At 50.5% G+C, this 18,834-nt stretch overlaps 1 protein-coding gene across 1 annotated transcript; it reads left to right on the top strand.

The window, feature by feature from the left end:
- Positions 1-1,291: 1,291 nt before the first annotated feature.
- Positions 1,292-18,810, top strand: ALLC (allantoicase). Its single transcript, XM_026009212.2, has 11 exons — positions 1,292-1,384; positions 3,177-3,227; positions 6,219-6,306; positions 7,680-7,805; positions 8,982-9,061; positions 10,028-10,160; positions 13,117-13,272; positions 13,663-13,736; positions 14,921-15,029; positions 16,967-17,091; positions 17,848-18,810. The coding sequence occupies exons 1-11, from the start codon at positions 1,295-1,297 to the stop codon at positions 18,052-18,054; spliced, it is 1,239 nt and encodes a 412-aa protein (XP_025864997.1). The 5' UTR covers positions 1,292-1,294; the 3' UTR covers positions 18,055-18,810.
- Positions 18,811-18,834: the final 24 nt, after the last annotated feature.

The following is an 18,834-nucleotide window of genomic DNA, read 5'->3' as shown; positions in this document are numbered from 1 at the left end:
GGACGGTGTGAGGCCAGCGGGGGCAGGTGCGGAGGAGACGGGGGGGACGTGGAAGAGACGGGGACCCTGCAGAGTGAAGAGCTCAGGGAGGGACAAGCAGATGACAAAGGCAAGGAGCCGCCTGCTGTTTCGTAGCGATACCTAAGCACCCAGAAACTGTTCCAGCTCATGCTCCTCAGGGCAGGTCGTGGGCGGTGTTTGTTCCAAAACGTGTAACACAAGCGTCATAAGGAAAAATGTCATTTCGTGATTAATTATATTCCCGTCCTTTCAAGGGAGCATTGACTTCTCACGCCCATTGACCGTTGTGTTTCTTCCATTGTGAATAATTCTTGGTGAGATCTTAGTCTTTTTTTTTTTTTTGTGATGTTAGTTTTTGTGTGGTTTGCTCTTGTCACCGTGAGACATAGGAAGTAAGGTAGGAACAAGGGGACCTCCGTTGGCTAAGGAGTGAGATGACCTCCAGGCCGCCCCGACTCGCCCTCCACGCCGGCCCTGACTCACCCCCCATGCCTCTGCCCTGCTCCAAATTTGCTTTCCCAATTTCAGAATAAGGGCGCGGGGCACGGGGTTGGATTAAGTTAGGTGAGCCCCACTCGTCATACGACAAAGGGTCCTGCATCCTCTTGGATTGAGCGACCTGTGTGCCTCCGTCTCGATGGCTCCAGAACCTCGCTCCGCGTGGGCGTCTGGGGGCTCTGTTTCCCCCCTCGGGGAGCCCCTGGAGGCAGGGCATGCGTTCTCCGTACCCCAGTGCTCCCAGGGGCTGCCACCTGGTTGCTCAGCAAGTGTTTTTGAGTGGATCCAAACACTATTGAAAGCAAATTATTCCTTTGGAAATGAAAATATTTTCCCCCTTTTAAAAATTATTTATTTATTCATGAGAGACACAGAGAGAGGCAGAGACACAGGCAGAGAGAGAAGCAGGCTCCACTCAGGGAGCCGGATGGGGAACTTGATCCCGGGACTCAGGGTCACGCCCTGGGCTGAAGGTAGTTGCTCAGCCGCTGAGCCACCCAGGCGTCCCTTTTTTCCCCCCTTTAAAAAATAAAATAAAATGGCAATTTGAGGCAGTAGGATTTGCATATTTAGTGGTATTTTGTTCTTACACACCTCGGAGGGGAACCATGCCCGAATTCCCTCCTGGGTCATTGTGTTTGTGCAAAGTCACCTGCAGGGACCCCTGGCGGCCACATCCGAGCGTCGCAGACCCCGGGCTGGGAGCCCACGCGGGTTCCGCTGCCCCCACCCCCACGCGAGGCTCACCCAGCTGCCTTTCTCGTTGCCAGGAAGCATGGCTGACTGTCCCAGGGAGGGAAAACTGGCCAGGTCCCTGGACTTCACGCAGCTGGTCGACATGGCATCTGAGTCTGTAGGAGGACAGGTGAGTGCGCGGGGCGTCCCCACGCTGAGGGCCCACTCGCCCGCCGAGAGCCCGGCTGGAGCGGCAGGCTGGCGCGGCCTCCTCCACGAAGCCCGTCCCCGCACACGGCCCGCGGGGAACCCGTTAGAACCGGTGACGGCGCTGGAAGCGCAGCCCTGCCTCAGGCTTAGACCGAACTGACGCTTGGCGCCCGCGGGCAGAGTCCCCTATCCTGCGTGTCTCAGGGTAGACTGCTGGGCCTCGCACGCCGGCGGGGGGATAACCTGGAAGGCGTGTTGGCCCCGTGCGAGGGGCAGGTGGCCCCCAAGGGAGGGCCCCGAGTGCCCGCAGCGCGCAGGCGCCGTGTCCGGGGCAGACAGTGGGGGGCCTGGGGTGCCCTCAAGACGCTTGCGCTCCACTGGGGAGACAGGTGTGGAAGCCAAGGCCCGGGCTGTCCTCATGGCAGGGGCAGGTGCTGGCGGCGCACATCCCCCCAGCTGCGGGCAGCTGGACGAGGCGGGCAGGCTTGGGAAAGGCCGTCCAGGTGAGTGATGCTCAAAGGAGTCGTCAGGTGGGAGAGGCGGCCGGCAGGGCAGAGGGGCGAGGGCCGTCTCAGGTGGGATGCGGGCGGAGGGAGCATCACACGCGCCCCTGGTTTAGTGTTTCTGGAAGTCGGCAGGTGGTGTTGGGCAGCCTGAGCCTCGGGAGGTCGGAGAGGCCCGGTGGGCCCTGCGAGGGTTTCTGCCGGGAGCCAATGAGGACCTGGACAGGTGAGGGGCTCCTAGGTGTCCCCTCACCCGTGCTTTGCCCTGACACATGCTTAGGGGGCAGGTCGACCCCAACACAGCAGGATTTCCCCTACCCTCTGCCTCTCAAACAGCCAGCAGCTCAACACAGCAAGATCTTCGCAGCCTTTTAGGTTCTGGGCTGGGGTCAGAGACCAGGGGTCTCACTGGAGGCAAATTATGCTCAGAGACCGAGATCATCTTTGCCAATAATTTATTTAACACAGCTTCACTGTGGAAATTATAATTTCTAATAATAATAATATTTCAGAAGCCAACAGCACACAGGATGATGTCTCCTACACAACATACCCTAAACCAGTGATGGGTTCGTTACACTATTGTTCCAGGCAAGGGGCAGAGGAAGGAAGGAAAGTCCAGGTCCACGTGAGGTGTCCTCTCCTTTTCTCTCTTTCTCTTTCCTTTCCTTTTCTTCTTTTTCTTATGATTTTATTGATTTGAGAGGGAGAGAGAGCAGGAGCAGGGGGAGGCAGAGGGAGAGGGAGAGGCAGACTCCCTGATGCGCAGGGAGCCTGATGGGGGGCTCGATCCCAGGACCCCGGGATCGTGACCTGAGCCGAAGGCAGATGCTGCACTGACTGAGCCCCCCAGGAGCGGGGCATCCTTCGGGGAGTCGGCCAGACCACAGGGGGCCATCCTTCGGGGAGTCGGCCAGACCACAGGCCAGACCACGCCTCAGACGGGGCGGCGTGAGACGTGAGACCGTGAGACGATCGCAGAGCCCAGTGTTCTCCATTCTCGAAAGGGCGCGTTGGTGTGTTTTCTCGTCACGTGTAGGGAGTTAGCCCCTCCGCATCCGGAAGAGCACGGGTGGGAGGGGAGGGACGCAGGGGGCCGGCGGTGAGGTCCAGACAGTCAGGAGGGTCCTGGGCTCATTGCCTGCTGCTCATCCCCACGGCCACGTCGCGTCTCTTTGCACTGTGTCTCCTACTGGTTCACTGAGGGAACGGAGCAAAATGGTCTTTAATTCACGGTTACTTCATCTTCACCTTTCTTTATGTCCCCAGGTTTTATTTGCAACAGATGACTTCTTTGCTCCTGCGGAAAACCTTATAAAGGTAAATCGGTGCTCTGCAACGTGGGCTGTTGGTGTAGAGCGGTCTGTGCCTCCGTGTTAATTAAAATCCCCCCGAGCGTCTGGGGCGGGAGTCCTGTAGCGTGTACCAGCGAGTTAGCACGTGGGACGGCAGAAGCATGTAGAGGTCAGCTCCAGCTCACGCTAAGACGCCCCGGAGACAGACGGGCACCTGACGCGGGGGCGGGGGGCCGCAGCGCTTCATGGGGAAATGACTGAGATCCTGGTACGTTGTCCTGTGTCCGATGTGAGTTCGTAATCTGTAATCCGTGCTGGGGGGACACTGGCATGCAGCTTGGAAGTTTGGAAAATCATAAAAAAATAAATATATGTGTAAATAATATATATATATATAAATATAAAATATAATCATAAAAGTGTAGGGCGCGCTTACTAAAAAAAAATGAACAAAAATTCCCCAGAAAATACTGACAAACGGAGGGAGGAGGTGGAGCCTGGGCTGGAATCCTGCGACCTTGTTACAGCCGCTGTGAGGTGTGGATTCTTGTGAGTGGGCGGGTAAGCACAGGTGCACCCAGAGCTCACACCCCATACCCGGGGTGGGGGCGGCGGGTGACTGCAGTCGGTCTCTGCCTGGAGACTCTAAAGCATGGTTAGGGCATCTCATATATATGAACTTACGCCCCGGAGAAAATGACGATAACATGAGGAACAGAGATGTTGATTTACTTGATCCAGGTCCCACGGCCGATAGATGTCAAAGCTCTTACCATTTTACCATATGTCTGCCTAAAGGAAATTTACCTGCAGGCACACCTTGACCTAGCTGTTCCGCAGATTTATATTAATTGCACACGCAGGCAAGGATATATGGAAAATATACATTCCTGTGTTGTCCAGAGGGGGGAGAAGAACCCAGCCTAAATGTCCATTGATAGGGGAACTGGTTAAAGAGTCCACGATACGAGCTTCCAGACGGGGAGCGCTCTGTGGCTAGCAAAAAGAGCGAGCCAGCGCCCTACGCACCTGCGGCGAGAGGTTCGGGCAGGTTGTGCGTACGTAACAGAGCGTTAAAAAAGATTCACGTTAAATCGTGAAGTGTGGTTGCTGTGAGTTGTCCGGGTGCGGGAAGTGGATGGGACGAAGAATGGGGCCTTGTTCCCCATATTACACTTGACTACATATAGATACATTCTCTGTGCACCCACCCATCTCCGCACACACGTGTGTGTATGTTCCCACTTACGAGTCACGTCAGATACGCTGTGTCCTTATGTGTAAGCACATTCTCCTTTTTGGATGAAAATCTCGGATCAAGCTGAAGCCCCTGTCACCACCAACTTTAATGCCGACCCACTCCTTCCCTTTACAGAATTAGCATCACTGTGAGGTTGGCCTGTTCTTTGAGTACAGTCCATCCCGTTAAATCAATATGTCCATCTCCAGAGGTGGCACGGAGTGTGCTGTGTGTTTTGTCATTTACATACGAGATCTCATCAAGTACTTCCCGCTCGGCGACACGACCCCTGGACCTGAGCGTGCTCCGCCCGTGCCGAGGGGTGGATGGCTGGTGGCCCCCCACTGCCCGCCACCTCTGGCCCCCATTACACCGGGTCCCTTTCCCGTGTTGATGCACATGTAGGTCGGTTAAACTTTACCTGCCACGAACATCCGAGTGTGCAGGGCTCGGCACACGTGTGGGCTTATCCCTGGGCTTGGGCTTTGGGGTTCCTTTCTTAAGCACTGATTTGCTGTCCTTTGGCGAGCGCCGTCCTTGTGAAGCACTGTTTCCAGTTCAGTAGCGTGTTTCTTTCCACGTCCATCCAGTTGCCACGGTCCCTGAAGCCCCCGAAGCCACACTAAGCACCAGGAAGCTTGGGGCAGAGCGAGCGGCGGGGTTTAAGGGGGGGGTGCAGCCCCCCTTCTCTCGCTGGGTTCACGGCACGGCTTCCAAATCCTTCACTGATCTTAAAGACGTGTTTGGATCGTAACACGATTCGAATGGCACCAACTTTGACATGACGATGCCAAACAGATATCGGGCACTTACCACGTGCCAGGCACGGCTTAACGTGTGCTGCGGCCTCGGAAGGAACACGGCCTTTGACACCTAAGGACGCCGAGGCACAAGAAGTCAGGCGTGAGCCCGAGCATGTGTGGACCCGCCGTGGGCCCCACGTAGCGGCTCCCCGGGGGCTCAGCCCGGCCCCACCACTGCGTGTCTGTGACTGTCCTTTTCAGCACCTGCTGGAGAGACACAAGATCCTCCTTGAACCTGAGTTGTTGTGAAAGGGACATGTCCCCTAGCTTGGCCACCCACCACCCACAGAGCGATTTCTGGGTCTGTGCTGTTCCTGGGGCTGTCACAGGTGTCATTTCAACCTCATCGCAGCCCTGCAAGGGGTGTGCTCACCAGCCCTGTTCTTTGGGATGAAGCAGTAGGGGCTCAGCTATTTGTCTTGGGGCTGCTAAGGGGCTGAGCTGAGCCTCACCCCCGTCCTGCTCCCACTCCCGACCCCTCGCTGGGCGCAGAGCAGCTCCAGGGGCTGGGGTTTGAGCATTCAGCTGGGCCCGAGCATCCAGCCTACCCCTGACTCTTTGGCCGGATTCCTTGTGAAGCAGTCTTTGGTGGGTTGCTTGGGAAGCTGGTCCTCTCTGACTTTGCTCCTTTCAGGGTACAGTAGGTGGCAAAGGGGGGTTGTACCCTTTGTGGGGCCGCAGAGTGAACCGTGGGGGGCCTTTATCTATCGCCATTGGCAGTTAACTCTGTGTTCTGAGGCCCACAGACAAGCAGAATTGCCTTCCCTGGAGGTGATGCAGAGATAAGGAGGCGTCCCTCGATCCGGAATGGGTTCCCTGTGTGAAGGCCACCCCCCTCCATGCCTACTGAGGAGTCCCATAGAGTCCTGGGTGGCACGGCCCACCCATCCTTTTGGGGCAGGAGTCGATGTGCTGGGAGCCCAGGCCCGGGCATGGATGTTAACGATGGACTTGTTATGCATGTTTGCTTTAGAGGGACCGCCCAAGCTTCAGAGAACATGAATACACTGAGTTTGGGAAGTGGATGGATGGATGGGAGACCAGAAGGAAGAGGATTCCAGGTAACGAGACGCTCTTCCACTCACTATGGCGAAGCTTAACCACAAGGGTTGGGAAGCCAGTGTACATTTTGGGTCAGCTTTGTCACGGGCCCTGGGCATGCTCTGAACGTCAGGCTCTGAGGAGGGAGGACGGGGTCATGTTGCACCACCAGGCAGAAAGGAGGGCGGCACATGGTTGGGCCGGGACGGCGCGGGTGTTGGTGAGGCTGTTGGGGGTGGCAGAGCAGACCTACCCGCAAGGTGGCAAACATCGCTTGGTGTGTATGTTTGTGGGGGGACTTCAGCACGATTCCTGAAACAGGTGCTCTCATCCTCATTTAGCTGCTGCGGAGTGAGGCTTCACTTGCTCACTCACTCACTCAGCCCCGGTCACATCACCTGTGAGCAGAGCCGGGATCTGCCCACAGATCTGCCCTTCGTGTCACCCGAGGGTCTACTTTTATTCATTGCTACTCATCGGACTTAATTAAAATAGACCTTTTAGGGCAGCCCAGGTGGCTCAGCGCCACCTTCAGTCCAGGGCGTGATCCTGGAGACCAGGGATCGAGTCCCACATCGGGCTCCCTGGATGGAGCCTGCTTCTCCCTCTGCCTGTGTCTCTGCCTCTCTCCCTCTCTCTGTGTGTCTCTCATGAATAAATAAAATAATAAAATAAAATAAAATAAAATAAAATAGACCTTTTAAAGTTGAATAAATGTCCATAAAAGCAAACTAATCCAGCATTAGGCAAATAACCAAAGTTTTTTTTGTGTGTGTGTGTGTGTCTGTCTCAAGTGCTACAGAGATACTGGGTATTTCTAAGGGACTCCAGACTTTATCAGATTCTAACGAATCTGGGCACGTCTGCCTGCAAGTAACCAAGAACTACCTGGTGACCTAGGACTCTGAGACTTCCTAGACCTTAGCAGATGCAGGGGGTGAACCGGGTGGGGCCCCCCAGGAAGTCCTGAGAGCGTGAGATGATGGTGAGTGTGCCGTTTCCAGGACGCCCAGATCCACACTGAGCACCTGCCGAGCTGGGCCAGTGTCGTCTACACTGCACAGTCACATCTAACCTTCAGGGAAGCTGTTCTGGCCCCTGATACCCAGTTGAAGAAATGAGGCTCAGAAAGGCCAATTTTCACTTTGGAAACCGGAATCGGATTCAAGGCCTACACGTGTCCTGCTGTGACTGGAACAGGGGTTCCCGTGGGACATGGTGGCCTCGTGTGGCCACGTGACGGGGGATCTTTAAGTCATAGCTGGGAGTTGACCTGTGTGCACTTTTCTTGGCGGGAGGACGATGTCGCTGTTGTTTTCACTTCAGTTCTGTTCAATCACACGCTTTGTCTTCCGAGCTAAACCTGACGGGATGTCCTTTTTTCGTCTTGTAGGTCACGACTGGTGCATCATCAAGCTGGGGATACAAGGGATTATCCGGGGCTTCGATGTGGATATTTCTTACTTCATGGGAGATTACGCTCCTCGAATGTCAATTCAAGCAGCTAACTTGGAAGAAGGTGCCTTGAGGACCCAGAGTGGGTGCTGTGGGGTCGTGGGGCCCATCGGCCCAGCCTGCTGACGTGCACTTTCCGCCCAGACAGGTTCAGCCGCTTGTCTGAGGCCATGTCACTCGGGGCTTTAGAACTTGGATTCCCGATACGGTGTTCTGCGATGTTTGATTTTTAGCTTGACCAAATGTAGGGTTTGTTATTCCCACACTCTTCAGGCCTCACCCAGAGGTACATCCTCCTGGCACCGCCAGGTTTGACAAATAGGTTGCAGGGGAGGGTGGCAGGGAGTGGGCCACCGGGACAGTGTGGAGCTAGGTCTGGGCCAGCTGTGGACAGGTGGCATCGGCTTCTCTGTGGCTACCCCAGGGTGCGTAACGGTGCGGTAGCCGTGGGGTTTTCAGGAAGGGTTCCTTGCTGCCTTGTGGGATGCTGGACCACGTGAATCCCACAGGCTCGGTAAGTTAGACTGTTGTTATTCCTTCAACTGGCACAATCTGATGCTGGTCCCAGCATTTTTTAAAAAAGAAACAAGTGCCATTATGTGTGTGTATACACATGTACTGAGGGAAGATGGGTCATGCCAGTTGGCAAATTTACGCTGAGACACTGTGTCCCAGCCTTGTACGAGGCTCTGTGGAAAGGTGGGCCTTGCTCCTGACGACAGTGGGGGGAAGCTGAAGAGTCAGGTGATGATGGAGAGATGCTGCTGTGGAGGCAGGAAATGACTAATGACAATTAGTAAGATGCCTCCCGCAAGCCAGCAACTGTCTGGGATATCGCCCAGATGTCAATTCCAAGGATGCCATGCGGGGGTGGAGGGGAAATCCTGCTTCTGGAATGGACCTGGCAAATGTGCCAGAATGTCCGTTGATCCAACTTCTAAAAACTCTACTCATGTGATAAATTAGTAGCAGTTGGACTTAACTTGGAGATGGTGTGTACTATTTTGACAAGCACACGTCCTACCAGATGTTTTGCAGCACTTTTTGGAATTACGTAGTGTTTTAAACGTCGAGGGGCTTCAAGCGTGTCTATTACTTGGATCGTCTGATACTTTGACTTCAGAAATGTTATCTATGGGGTTATCTGGCAAAATGAAAGTGAGCATACAGCCCACTAAGAGAGTATACTCTCTTTGACTTTGAACACCAACCATAACCCTACTGGTCAATCTACCTTCAGATAAACAACCAGAGATCCCACAAAGAGGAGTCAGGATGGGAGCCGCAGCCACGCCGGAGGAGTTTGAGGCTGTTGCAGAGGTACGCCTGCAAACACGATGGGGGCTTGTCATGGTGGCTGTGTGGCAAGGACACCGCTCTGCATGCCAGGCCACGACGGTGCTTCCTGAGGACGCTCAACCCCAGGCACACTCCCCCTCATTTACTTGCCCCGCAGACCTTGCAGATGCTTCGCAAGTGGTTCATGCAACCCCGCACGAGGGAGTGGCATGGGCCCCGCGAGGTCTAGAGTAGCGTGTCTCAGGGCGCTCTGCTTACCTGTGCTCATCTGCCGGATGCTGCCCGGATGAGATTAATATAGAAATCCGCAGTAAGAGTTCAGGTACCTTTTACAGCAGTTTGACAAAGCAATCTTATGCCTGATGAATCTGATAAACAACATGGGCTTGTGTTCTGGCACACTCTTGTTTTTTAAAGTTTGTGTGTGTGTGTCTGTCTCTGAAACAGGTGCTCATCAATTACTAGATGTTTTATATCTAAACATCTAGTAATTGGTTTATATCGTGCCTTACAAAAGTGTCGACCGTAGCAGACTAGAAAATAAATAATAGCAGCCACACAGGTCCTTAAGTTTGAGGAACACTGACCTAGAAGAAATGATCACAACTTTCAGGTCAACTGGTCAACCTCAGGTCTCAGGGTCTAAGACAACAGGTTGTTTTTTACTAAATGTTCATGTCATAATTCTGGTTTCTTCTAAGAATCCCCAGAGGGAATCTCAGGTGGTGTCCTTCAGTTCCCAACCCTCCTGCCTGTTCTCTGGCCACCATCATTTCATCAGGATGAAAAAAACCCTTAAGCCTTTATTCTGTTTGTTAGACCTGGGACTTAATCTTTATTAGTATTTTTATTAAAGTATTTTATTAGGCATCCATCATCAATTTTTATGCCAACGTATTTGTATCCTGTGGATCCCACACGAGCCGTAGGATGAGAGAATTTATTGTTCCCTGGAGCCACTGCTAACATTTTTATATTTATTGCTAGCTAAAGTCTGATGACTGGAATTACCTGGTCCCCATGACAGAGCTTAAACCAGGAAAGCCTGCGTCCAGCCACAATTATTTTGCTGTCAATTCTCAGGAGAGATGGAGTCACATAAGACTCAACATTTTCCCAGGTAAGTATGACATGGACTCATCTGCTAGTCTGTGGTTTCTTAATGTGAGTCATGTATCAGAGTGAAGTCACTCATCGCTCTAGCATTTTAGGGTTATAATTTGCCCTTTTTGTGCTCTAGGGAATTCTCATTCCAACTCAACCGTCCATTGGTAGTTATTGAAAAAGCATTAGGTCGGGGCTCCTGGGTGGCTCAGTTAAAGTGTCTGCCTTTGGCTCAGGTCATGATCCCAGGGTCGAGATTGAGCCCCACTTTGAGCTCCCTGCTCCACATGGAGTCGGCTTCTCCTTTTGCCTCTGCCCACCAACCCCCACTCGTGTTTGATCTCTCTCTCTCTCAAATAAATAAAATATTAAAGGAAAAAGTATGAGGTCAATTAGGATATGAAAAAACTAAGCTGTATTAGGTTAAATATCTCCTAAAGATTTCTCCCTTGCCGGATGCACTAGCAGATGAAGTAGTGAGTGCAAATGACCCTCATTTTCCTTTTTTTTAACAGCTTTATTGTAATGTAATTCCCATGTCATGCAATTCACCTACTTGAAATGCACAGTTTAGCGGTTTAGAGTATATGTCAATATATGGACAATTTAAAGTCTACGGAAATATACAGCAATGTGCAGCCATCACCACAGCCAATTTTAGAATGTTTTATCACCTCAAAAAGAGATCCCATCCTATAACTATCAACCCTCATCTCCATCAGCCCTAAGCAACCATTAATCTACCTTCTGTCTGGACATTGATGACTATTCTGGACATTTCATATAAATGGTCTTTTGTGACTCGCTTGTTCCACTTAGCATGTTTTCAGGGCTCATCCATGTTGTAGCATTGTTAGGGTCCATCATTCCTTTTCACGGCAGAATGGATATTCCATCGCACGGAGGAACCACATTGTTCATACAGTTGGTCCGTTGGTGGACATCGCGGTGGTTTCCACTGTTGGCTGCCTGTGGATAGTGCTGCGATAAATATTCCTGCACGAGTGTTTCATTTGGGGATGTATGTAGGACTGGGATTGTTGGGTCCTGTGATAACTGTATGTTTAATTGTTGGAGGAGCGATCAGATTGTTTTCTAAAACGGCTACACCGTATTATATTCTCAGCTGCAGTTTGGATGGTTCCAATTTCTCCACATTCTCGCCAACACTTACTATTATCTAACGTTTTGACAGTAGCCTTCCTAGAGGATGTGAAGTGGTATCTCATTGTGGTTTTAATTTGTATTTCTTTAATGACTAATGGTGGGGAGCACATTTTCAGTTCCTTACTTGGCCATTTGTATATGTTTACATATATAACATGTATATATAAATGTGTTTTTTTGGAAAAGTGTTTTTTGCCCATCCTTAAGTTGTTTTTTTTAATTGAATTTTTTTTTTAAATTTTATTTATTTATGATAGTCATACAGAGAGAAAGAGAGAGAGGCAGAGACACAGGCAGAGGGAGAAGCAGGCTCCATGCACCGGGAGCCTGATGTGGGATTCGATCCCGGGTCTCCAGGATCGCGCCCTGGGCCAAAGGCAGGCGCCAAACCGCTGCGCCACCCAGGGATCCCTTAAATTGAATTTTAAGAGTTCTTTATATATCCTAGATACAAATCCTTTATCAGATGCATGATTTGCAAATATTTTCTCCTGTCCAGTTATAAAGGGGATGGAAGCAGTAGGACAACCTGATGGGACACATAGGGTGGCAAAGTTTACTTTTTCAGAGCATGGAGGGGTATATTTAATATCCTTGATAGTTTTGATTAAAAGGGATGCTGGATATTAACTCTGCAAAGAAGAATCTTTTTTTTTTTTAATTTCAAATCAACCTTACACTCAATAGACAAGTGTCTATTATACCATCAAAGTGGATCACGAAGTCCAGTGAACCAGAGCAGTGGTTCTCCTAGGTTAGCTCCTGCTAAATTACTCCCTCTAGTATGTTTTTTTAGGGTTTATGCTAGCTCAGTTTGATTTTATTTATTGTAAATGTCAAGACTGGTCTACTAAAAAAAATGTTCTGAAATTTTTAAAAATTGCTCAGTTTCATCAAATTTTTCATGTAAAAATATATAGGGCTTGGTTTCAGTAGAATATTCTGATTAATGAAAAAAGCTTGCTCCTGTCTTTCAGGAAGTACTATTTAAACAAATAAAAATATTCACCTTATTAGAATCAGATAATGTGAGTTGATGTTGGCGGCTACTATCCACTCTGCAGACCTAATCTTGGCTGCTGTGGTTCTCGGAAGTGATCTGGTTTTGTGAATATTATCTTTTCTGTTCTCAGTCATATTGCTAAGTAATGTGTTGTCATAAAAATAAAACATAAGGCTCTTGTATGAGCCTGTGTGGGACTTAGCAATGGTAATCTGTGGCATCAAACATTGTATCTATGGTGAATTTTCCAATTGCTTTTTGACCTTCTTGGAATTATTAATCCTGTAAAAAATATGAGCAATATGAGCACCGACTATGTACCAGGACTGGTTCTAAGAGATGATAGAGATGAGAACCAGATAGATCATTATCCTGCCTGTCAAAAATTTTATATCCTGGTTCTGGGCCTCTGATATCAGTAGGGGCTTAAACAAATAAAATGACAGGATAATTTCATACTGTGATTTGAGCTCTGAAATAAATATGCGGGAGGTGGGGATTGTACACCTCAACCTGGGGAATCGGGCAAGGCTGGGCAGAGCTGGAAAGATGTAACCAGCTGAGAGGAAAAGCCTTTTTGGGACCAAAACACTGAAGGTGAGACCTAACAACAAGGAGGCTCTTTTGGAGAGCTGGGGAAGTTGTTCCAGTACAAAGGAATGGCAGGTGCAAAGGCCCTGGGGCAGGAGGGTTGGTGTATTTGAGAAACAGAGCAGGCAGTTTACGGAGGGCTTTGTTGGTCATGAACCACAAAGACTCATCTTTCCAAGTAAGGAATAACTCCGGCCTCTTTCCTCCTCAGATGGTGGAATCGCACGTCTTAGAGTGTACGGTATGGGGCAGAAAGACTGGACTGCAACCGACCCCAAAGAACCATTTGACCTAGTAGCCATCGCTCACGGGGGCACCTGTGTAGGATACAGCAATGCACACTTCGGGCATCCAAACAATATGATCGGTAAGATGATTCTCTGGGAGCTGGTGTTTATTTGGGGCATCTGGGCACCAGCATTAAGCACCCTCATATGGAATGAATGATTTAAGAGGAAGGTGCCGTCTCAAATCCCAGGAGTGGGCGAGATCAACGGTCCATACACAGGATTTGATGCCTTTATGATGTGAAGTGAATCAATGTGATTTTCCTTCCTAATTTTGGCTTGAAGGGAAAAGGAAAACTTACTCTCTGGCTGTATGTGAATTTAACAAAGCACTAAGTTGAATGAAAATGACTTACGTAGCAATGCTCGGGCGTGTGGGGTCTGGAATGTAAAATTACGCCAGTGCATTCATGCTCACATTGAAGATAAAATCCTGTGACATTCCCGTTAAACCGTGTCATGCCTGGCAGGAGTCGGCAAGGCCAGGTCAATGGCAGACGGCTGGGAGACGGCGAGAAGGCTGGACAGGCCGCCGGTATTAGAGGTAAGAAGTTCAAAACAGCCACGATGTAAAGTTCCCTATATCTCGATTTATTTATTTTTTGTTTTTTTTTTTTTTAAATTGTATTTTATTTATTCATGAGAGACACAGAGATAGAGGCAGAGTCACAGGAGAGGGAGAAGCAGGCTCCACGCTGGGAATCCGATGCGGGACTCGATCCCAGGACCCCGGGGTCACTCTCTGAGCCCAAGGCAGGGGCTCAATCGCTGAGCCACCCGGGCTGCCCTATATCTCATTTTAAATTGACAGCAAGGAAATGCTTATTTCAGAACCTCTCAGGCAATGTTCTGGAAGAAGTCTGTGTTTCCTGGATCCTCTGCTGCTTCACTGTATGGTCACGGCAGGACCCAGGAGGCCCCGTGCTGGCCACACCGGCCACTCCAACCCATTTTGCAATGTCCCTGTTTCTTTCATGAAGAAACGAGGATCTACAATTTAATGATAGAAAACCCATGGATAAATTCACTGGCTGACCTGGAGGAAAAAAGAAAACAAAACACTGGTTGAATCATTTTTGGTATCTGTGTGTCCCTGGATGAGACCACCCTTGTGGATATGGCAGGTTGGGGACTCTAGAGCTGGCTCAGCCGTCCAGTTTGGCCAGTGTCTACTGCGAGACGTGAAAGTCAAAACGAAGCAAAACAAAACACCTTTCAGTGTGTGAATCCCACTGAGAACTTAACTGGTGAACACCCGTTTCCTGGGTTAGTTTTCATGTCAGCCAACACTTCTACTGTAAAGGAACATTTGGAGGCAGATCATATACTGGTATAGATTTGACCAAGAACTTAACTACTTCAAAAGGTCAAAACAAATTGATTAGAGGACCTGGGGCTGGGTTAGACCCAGACCCCGTCCTGTGGGTCCCATCATGCACGAATTTATGATCGACCTAGAAAATCATATAAAAAATAGATGAAAACTTACCAAGTACCCTAAACTCATGAGTCCGTATGAGGCATTTAAGGAATAATAGGCCAAGGGGCCATTAAGACAAAAAGTAATTTACGTATTGGCATGGGAAACACTCTTTTATAGTAAGAAATAAATATCACAAGTATGTGTCAACATTTTTCACTTGCTGGTTTTCAGAATTCGTTTTTCCAAAGGTACCGTGCTGGCTTATCTTTTTTTTTTTTTTTTTCCTTTTTCCTTTTGGATTCCAGAATGATGAGAATGGCGTTCTCCTGGTTCCGGGTTCTGAATGGGCCGTTTTCCGATTGGCACACCCTGGAGTAATAACTCAAATTGAAATTGATACGACATATTTTAAAGGTAAATGCAAAGCCGTCCGGAAATGCATCTAGTGAAGTGCTGGTTACGGAGCTGACGCGGTCCTGTGGGAGCAGAGCTCAGGGCGGTGGGCTCGGGACGTGGCTTCAACACTCAGATGATGTGCGGTTTTGAGCAATTTCCATGAACTGTTGGTACCCTACTTTTTATTTATAAAATATCAGAATTGGATGATCCTTCCCTCCCCCAAAGTTGGATGAGATTCTGTGATGCTCTAGGACTCTTCACTATGGGGACCCTGGGTCTCACTGGAAAGAGTGTGAAATAGTGATTAGGACACGGGAAGAACTGGATGGGGCATCATCTTACTGGGGCAGGTGGTTGGGGGCGACCATGTCTGCTCCAGACTGGACTTTTAAGGCAGGAAACTACACATTTCCAAAACCATGCTCTTCCATTAGCAAAAAAATATTGGCACTAAGCACCCCTGATATTCAATACCTACTTTCTTATGAAAAGTATACACATGTCCTCATATTGAAGAAATTCAAGAGCAGTTATGAAACCTGTTGGGTGAGATTTACATACCTACTGGACTGGGTGTCTCATGGTGGTTTAGTTGTCAGTAAACAGTGGCAATTTATTTTCATATTTCGGATGTCTCGATGTTTAAATGTCTCGCGAATCACTGTGACTTCCTTCAAGCACTAACTACCAAACCAAGGCACAATATATATTTGAAGGGAAGCTCTTCTTCAGTGGTCGTGGATTTAATGATTTCAGGATGTATGGGTCATTGGGACCTCTTTTTTGGAAGACTATTCTAGATCTGATTATCGGGTCACTGTTTTCACTTTTCAACACAGCTGATGAGGAGCTCCTCCTGGGTCAGGGGCCGATGTCAGCTCCGCTCTGTTCTTGCGGTTCGTGGATGCTTGTGTTTCTGGCGGCATCTTTCATCCACGGAGCTCTGCATGGGTAGTTCAACATCACTGGTTAGTTTTGTGAGCGAGAGGTTAATTAGGCCCAGGTCACAGTCAGTACATCCGTGTAACCAGGGGGCTGGCCTGCACCGTCTTGGGTTTGCTGCTGCTGGCTCTCTGGGCTCTGTCCCTCACAACGTGAGGCCAGGCCTGGAATGGGGCGGGGGGGGGGGGGGGCGTGCTGTCCAGCTGAAATCTCAAGTACACAAGCCTTGATATGCACGTATGTGGGTAGATATTAAAGAAATAGAGACACAAATAGTGGCTTTAATGTTCTTCTCCTGCATCTTTTGGGTTTCCACGTGCACCCAGGAGCGAGCCCTCTCACCTGAGAGGTCAGATGCAGATTTTGTTTCAATCCTTCCTCTGCCGATCTTCAAGTCTTAGGGGACCCCTACGACGGTTCTCCCCACAAAGAGTGTGGTCCTGCAACCCCACTGGGCACAACCCTGATGAAATTCCAGAGAGAAGAGAGACTCAGGACCCTGTGTCTCACCCAGGGAGCACTTAGCACACCCTGGAACACAGCACTTCAGGTTGGCGCCACGCACTGACCGGTTAACTCAGCTCGGTCTTCCTTTCCGCTTTGCATGACCGAGTATGATGCCGTAAGGAAAGTGTCTTCCAGCCTCATAATAGCTTCAGGCGAGCCACGTGGCTGTACCCAAGTATTCAGCTGTGCAATCTAGGGTGCTTAATGAAGATACCCTCAACTTTCCAAGTAAACTCAGATCCAAACTCGGACGCAGCAGCCCGTTCACGTATGTCAGGCCGATTTTGATTCCCCTGAAAAACACACACCTAGATTTCATCCGGCAATCCAACCCCGTCATGACCGGGTACATTCCTTCTCTCACGTGTGTCACACGTTGGGTGTTGTTCAGAGACGGTTTGTTCTCTGCTGGGTCTTTGATTCGATGAAAAGGTCCAACACCCTGTAAGCCAAACCGCTGAGTACCAACAGCAGAGAGAGTCACTGTGCGTTTGCTCCGACAGGCAATTCTCCCGACAGCTGTAAGCTGGACGGTTGCATCCTGACGACCCAGGAGGAAGAGGACATGATCAAGCAGAAATGGGAGCTTCCCGGCCAGAAGTGGAAACCGCTGCTTCCAGTCACGAAGGTATGACGCCCATGGGGGCTGTGCAGGCTCGCCCCAGCCCGGCCCCTTCCCTCGGATTCTCTTGCCAAACCCTCTGCTCCGTTCAACAGTAAAGGGAAGGAGCTTCCAAACATATCTGTGGGTTCATGTAATAAAAGAGAGGCTCTCGTTTTTCATACCTTTGCATTTCTAACAGCCAAGTTTTCTTTTAAACCATCATGTGCAAAGAATATATATATTCTTTATATTTCCCATATATTTCCATATATACTCTGTATTTACACACACACACACACACAGAAAATGTTTCTTTAGTATATTGACTTTTTAGAAGGGGTGACTAGCATATTTAAGGCTATAATGGTGTGTCCTCCTGTGGGATGGATGCTGAGATGTTCTGGAAGTGTCCTCTTCGATCCCGTGGGAGGTAGTCACTTTCGGGTCACAGCAGGGGGTCAGGACCTCCGGGAGGCACCAACATGCTTGCTTCTTACTTTCTTTTCCTTGTCTGTGTGTCTGCTTCACTAACCATTAAGAACCACAGACACCGTGGGCCCGCGAGCTCAGGTCCCTATTGCCAGGCCATGCGATCCCTGCTAGTCTAGCTTTTCCGGGGGCCAAGCGGCCTGTTGTCAGTGAGTAACTTCCCTGGTTTTGGGCCCTGAGCGCACCCAGAGGGATGGCCCAGGTGAGCCGGCCAGGTGAGCCGGCCAGGTGAGCCAGGCAGCATGGGCCTCGCGCTGAGTTACCCCCAGGCCATTTCCCTGCCTCTTCCAGCTGTCAGCGGACCAGAGTCACCTGTTCCACAGCCTGACCCTGGAGCTCCAGGACGTTATCACTCACGCGAGGCTCACCATCGCCCCTGATGGGGGTGTCAGCCGCCTGCGGCTCAAGGGCTTCCCCAGCTCCATCTGCCTCCTGCGGCCCCGGGAGAGGCCCACCATGAGGTTCTCGGTGAAAGTGGGCTTCCGGGCGAACCTCTGACTCCGTGGGGCCCAGCGCTCGGGGGATGACTCAGCCCTGCGCCCCTCCGGAAGCGTTTTTAACACCGAAAACCGAAGAGGGTTCCAGCAATCAATGTTTTTAAGATGGATGTAATCCCCGGGGAATTAATAAAGGGGTCGCTCTGACACGTTGGTGCAGGGAGGTGTGGGCGCTTCGGCACGGGCTGCGCGGGGAGGCAGCGGGTGGGAAAGATCCCTTTCAGAAACACAGGATGCCCGTATTTACAGTATATTCCGTGCGCCCGTAGGTGGCCTTGGCAGCCGGTGTCCTCAGGCCCATCACTTTTGCAAGTTCGAGCTCATCCAAGCCCCTGGAACACCAGGTCTGGAATGCCTGGTCTGGGTTCAGGAGGACGGGTGTCCTCTCCCAGGACAGGGAATGACCCCCAAGGACATCCACCCCCTGGAATTGGTGTTCCCCAAATGAAGGTGCCTTCCGAGGTAGACGTTTGAGAAACCGGGTGCCAGCTGACCATGAACCCACCTTCCCACATGTGGGGCCCACACAGGTCTTCCTGGACACCATTGTGATTCACAAGAGGGGCCTGGGATGCCGTTGAGGGGGGGTGGGGGGGCTCAGCAGTTTGGGACATGCCTTCTGCCCAGGGCGAGACCCAGGGATCCAGTCCCATCTTGGGCTCCTGCATGGAGCCTGCTTCTCCCTGGGCCTGTGTCTCTGCCTCTCTCTCTCTGTCTCTCATGAAAAAATAAAATCTTTAAAAAAAAAAACCAAAAAGCAAGAGAGTCCTGATGCCCCCAC

The sequence above is a fragment of the Vulpes vulpes genome, chromosome 8 (genome assembly GCF_048418805.1).
Source record: "Vulpes vulpes isolate BD-2025 chromosome 8, VulVul3, whole genome shotgun sequence".
Taxonomy (NCBI): domain Eukaryota; kingdom Metazoa; phylum Chordata; class Mammalia; order Carnivora; family Canidae; genus Vulpes; species Vulpes vulpes.
The sequence above is the reverse complement of the archived record's forward strand: the minus strand, read 5'-3'. Positions and strand labels throughout refer to the sequence as shown.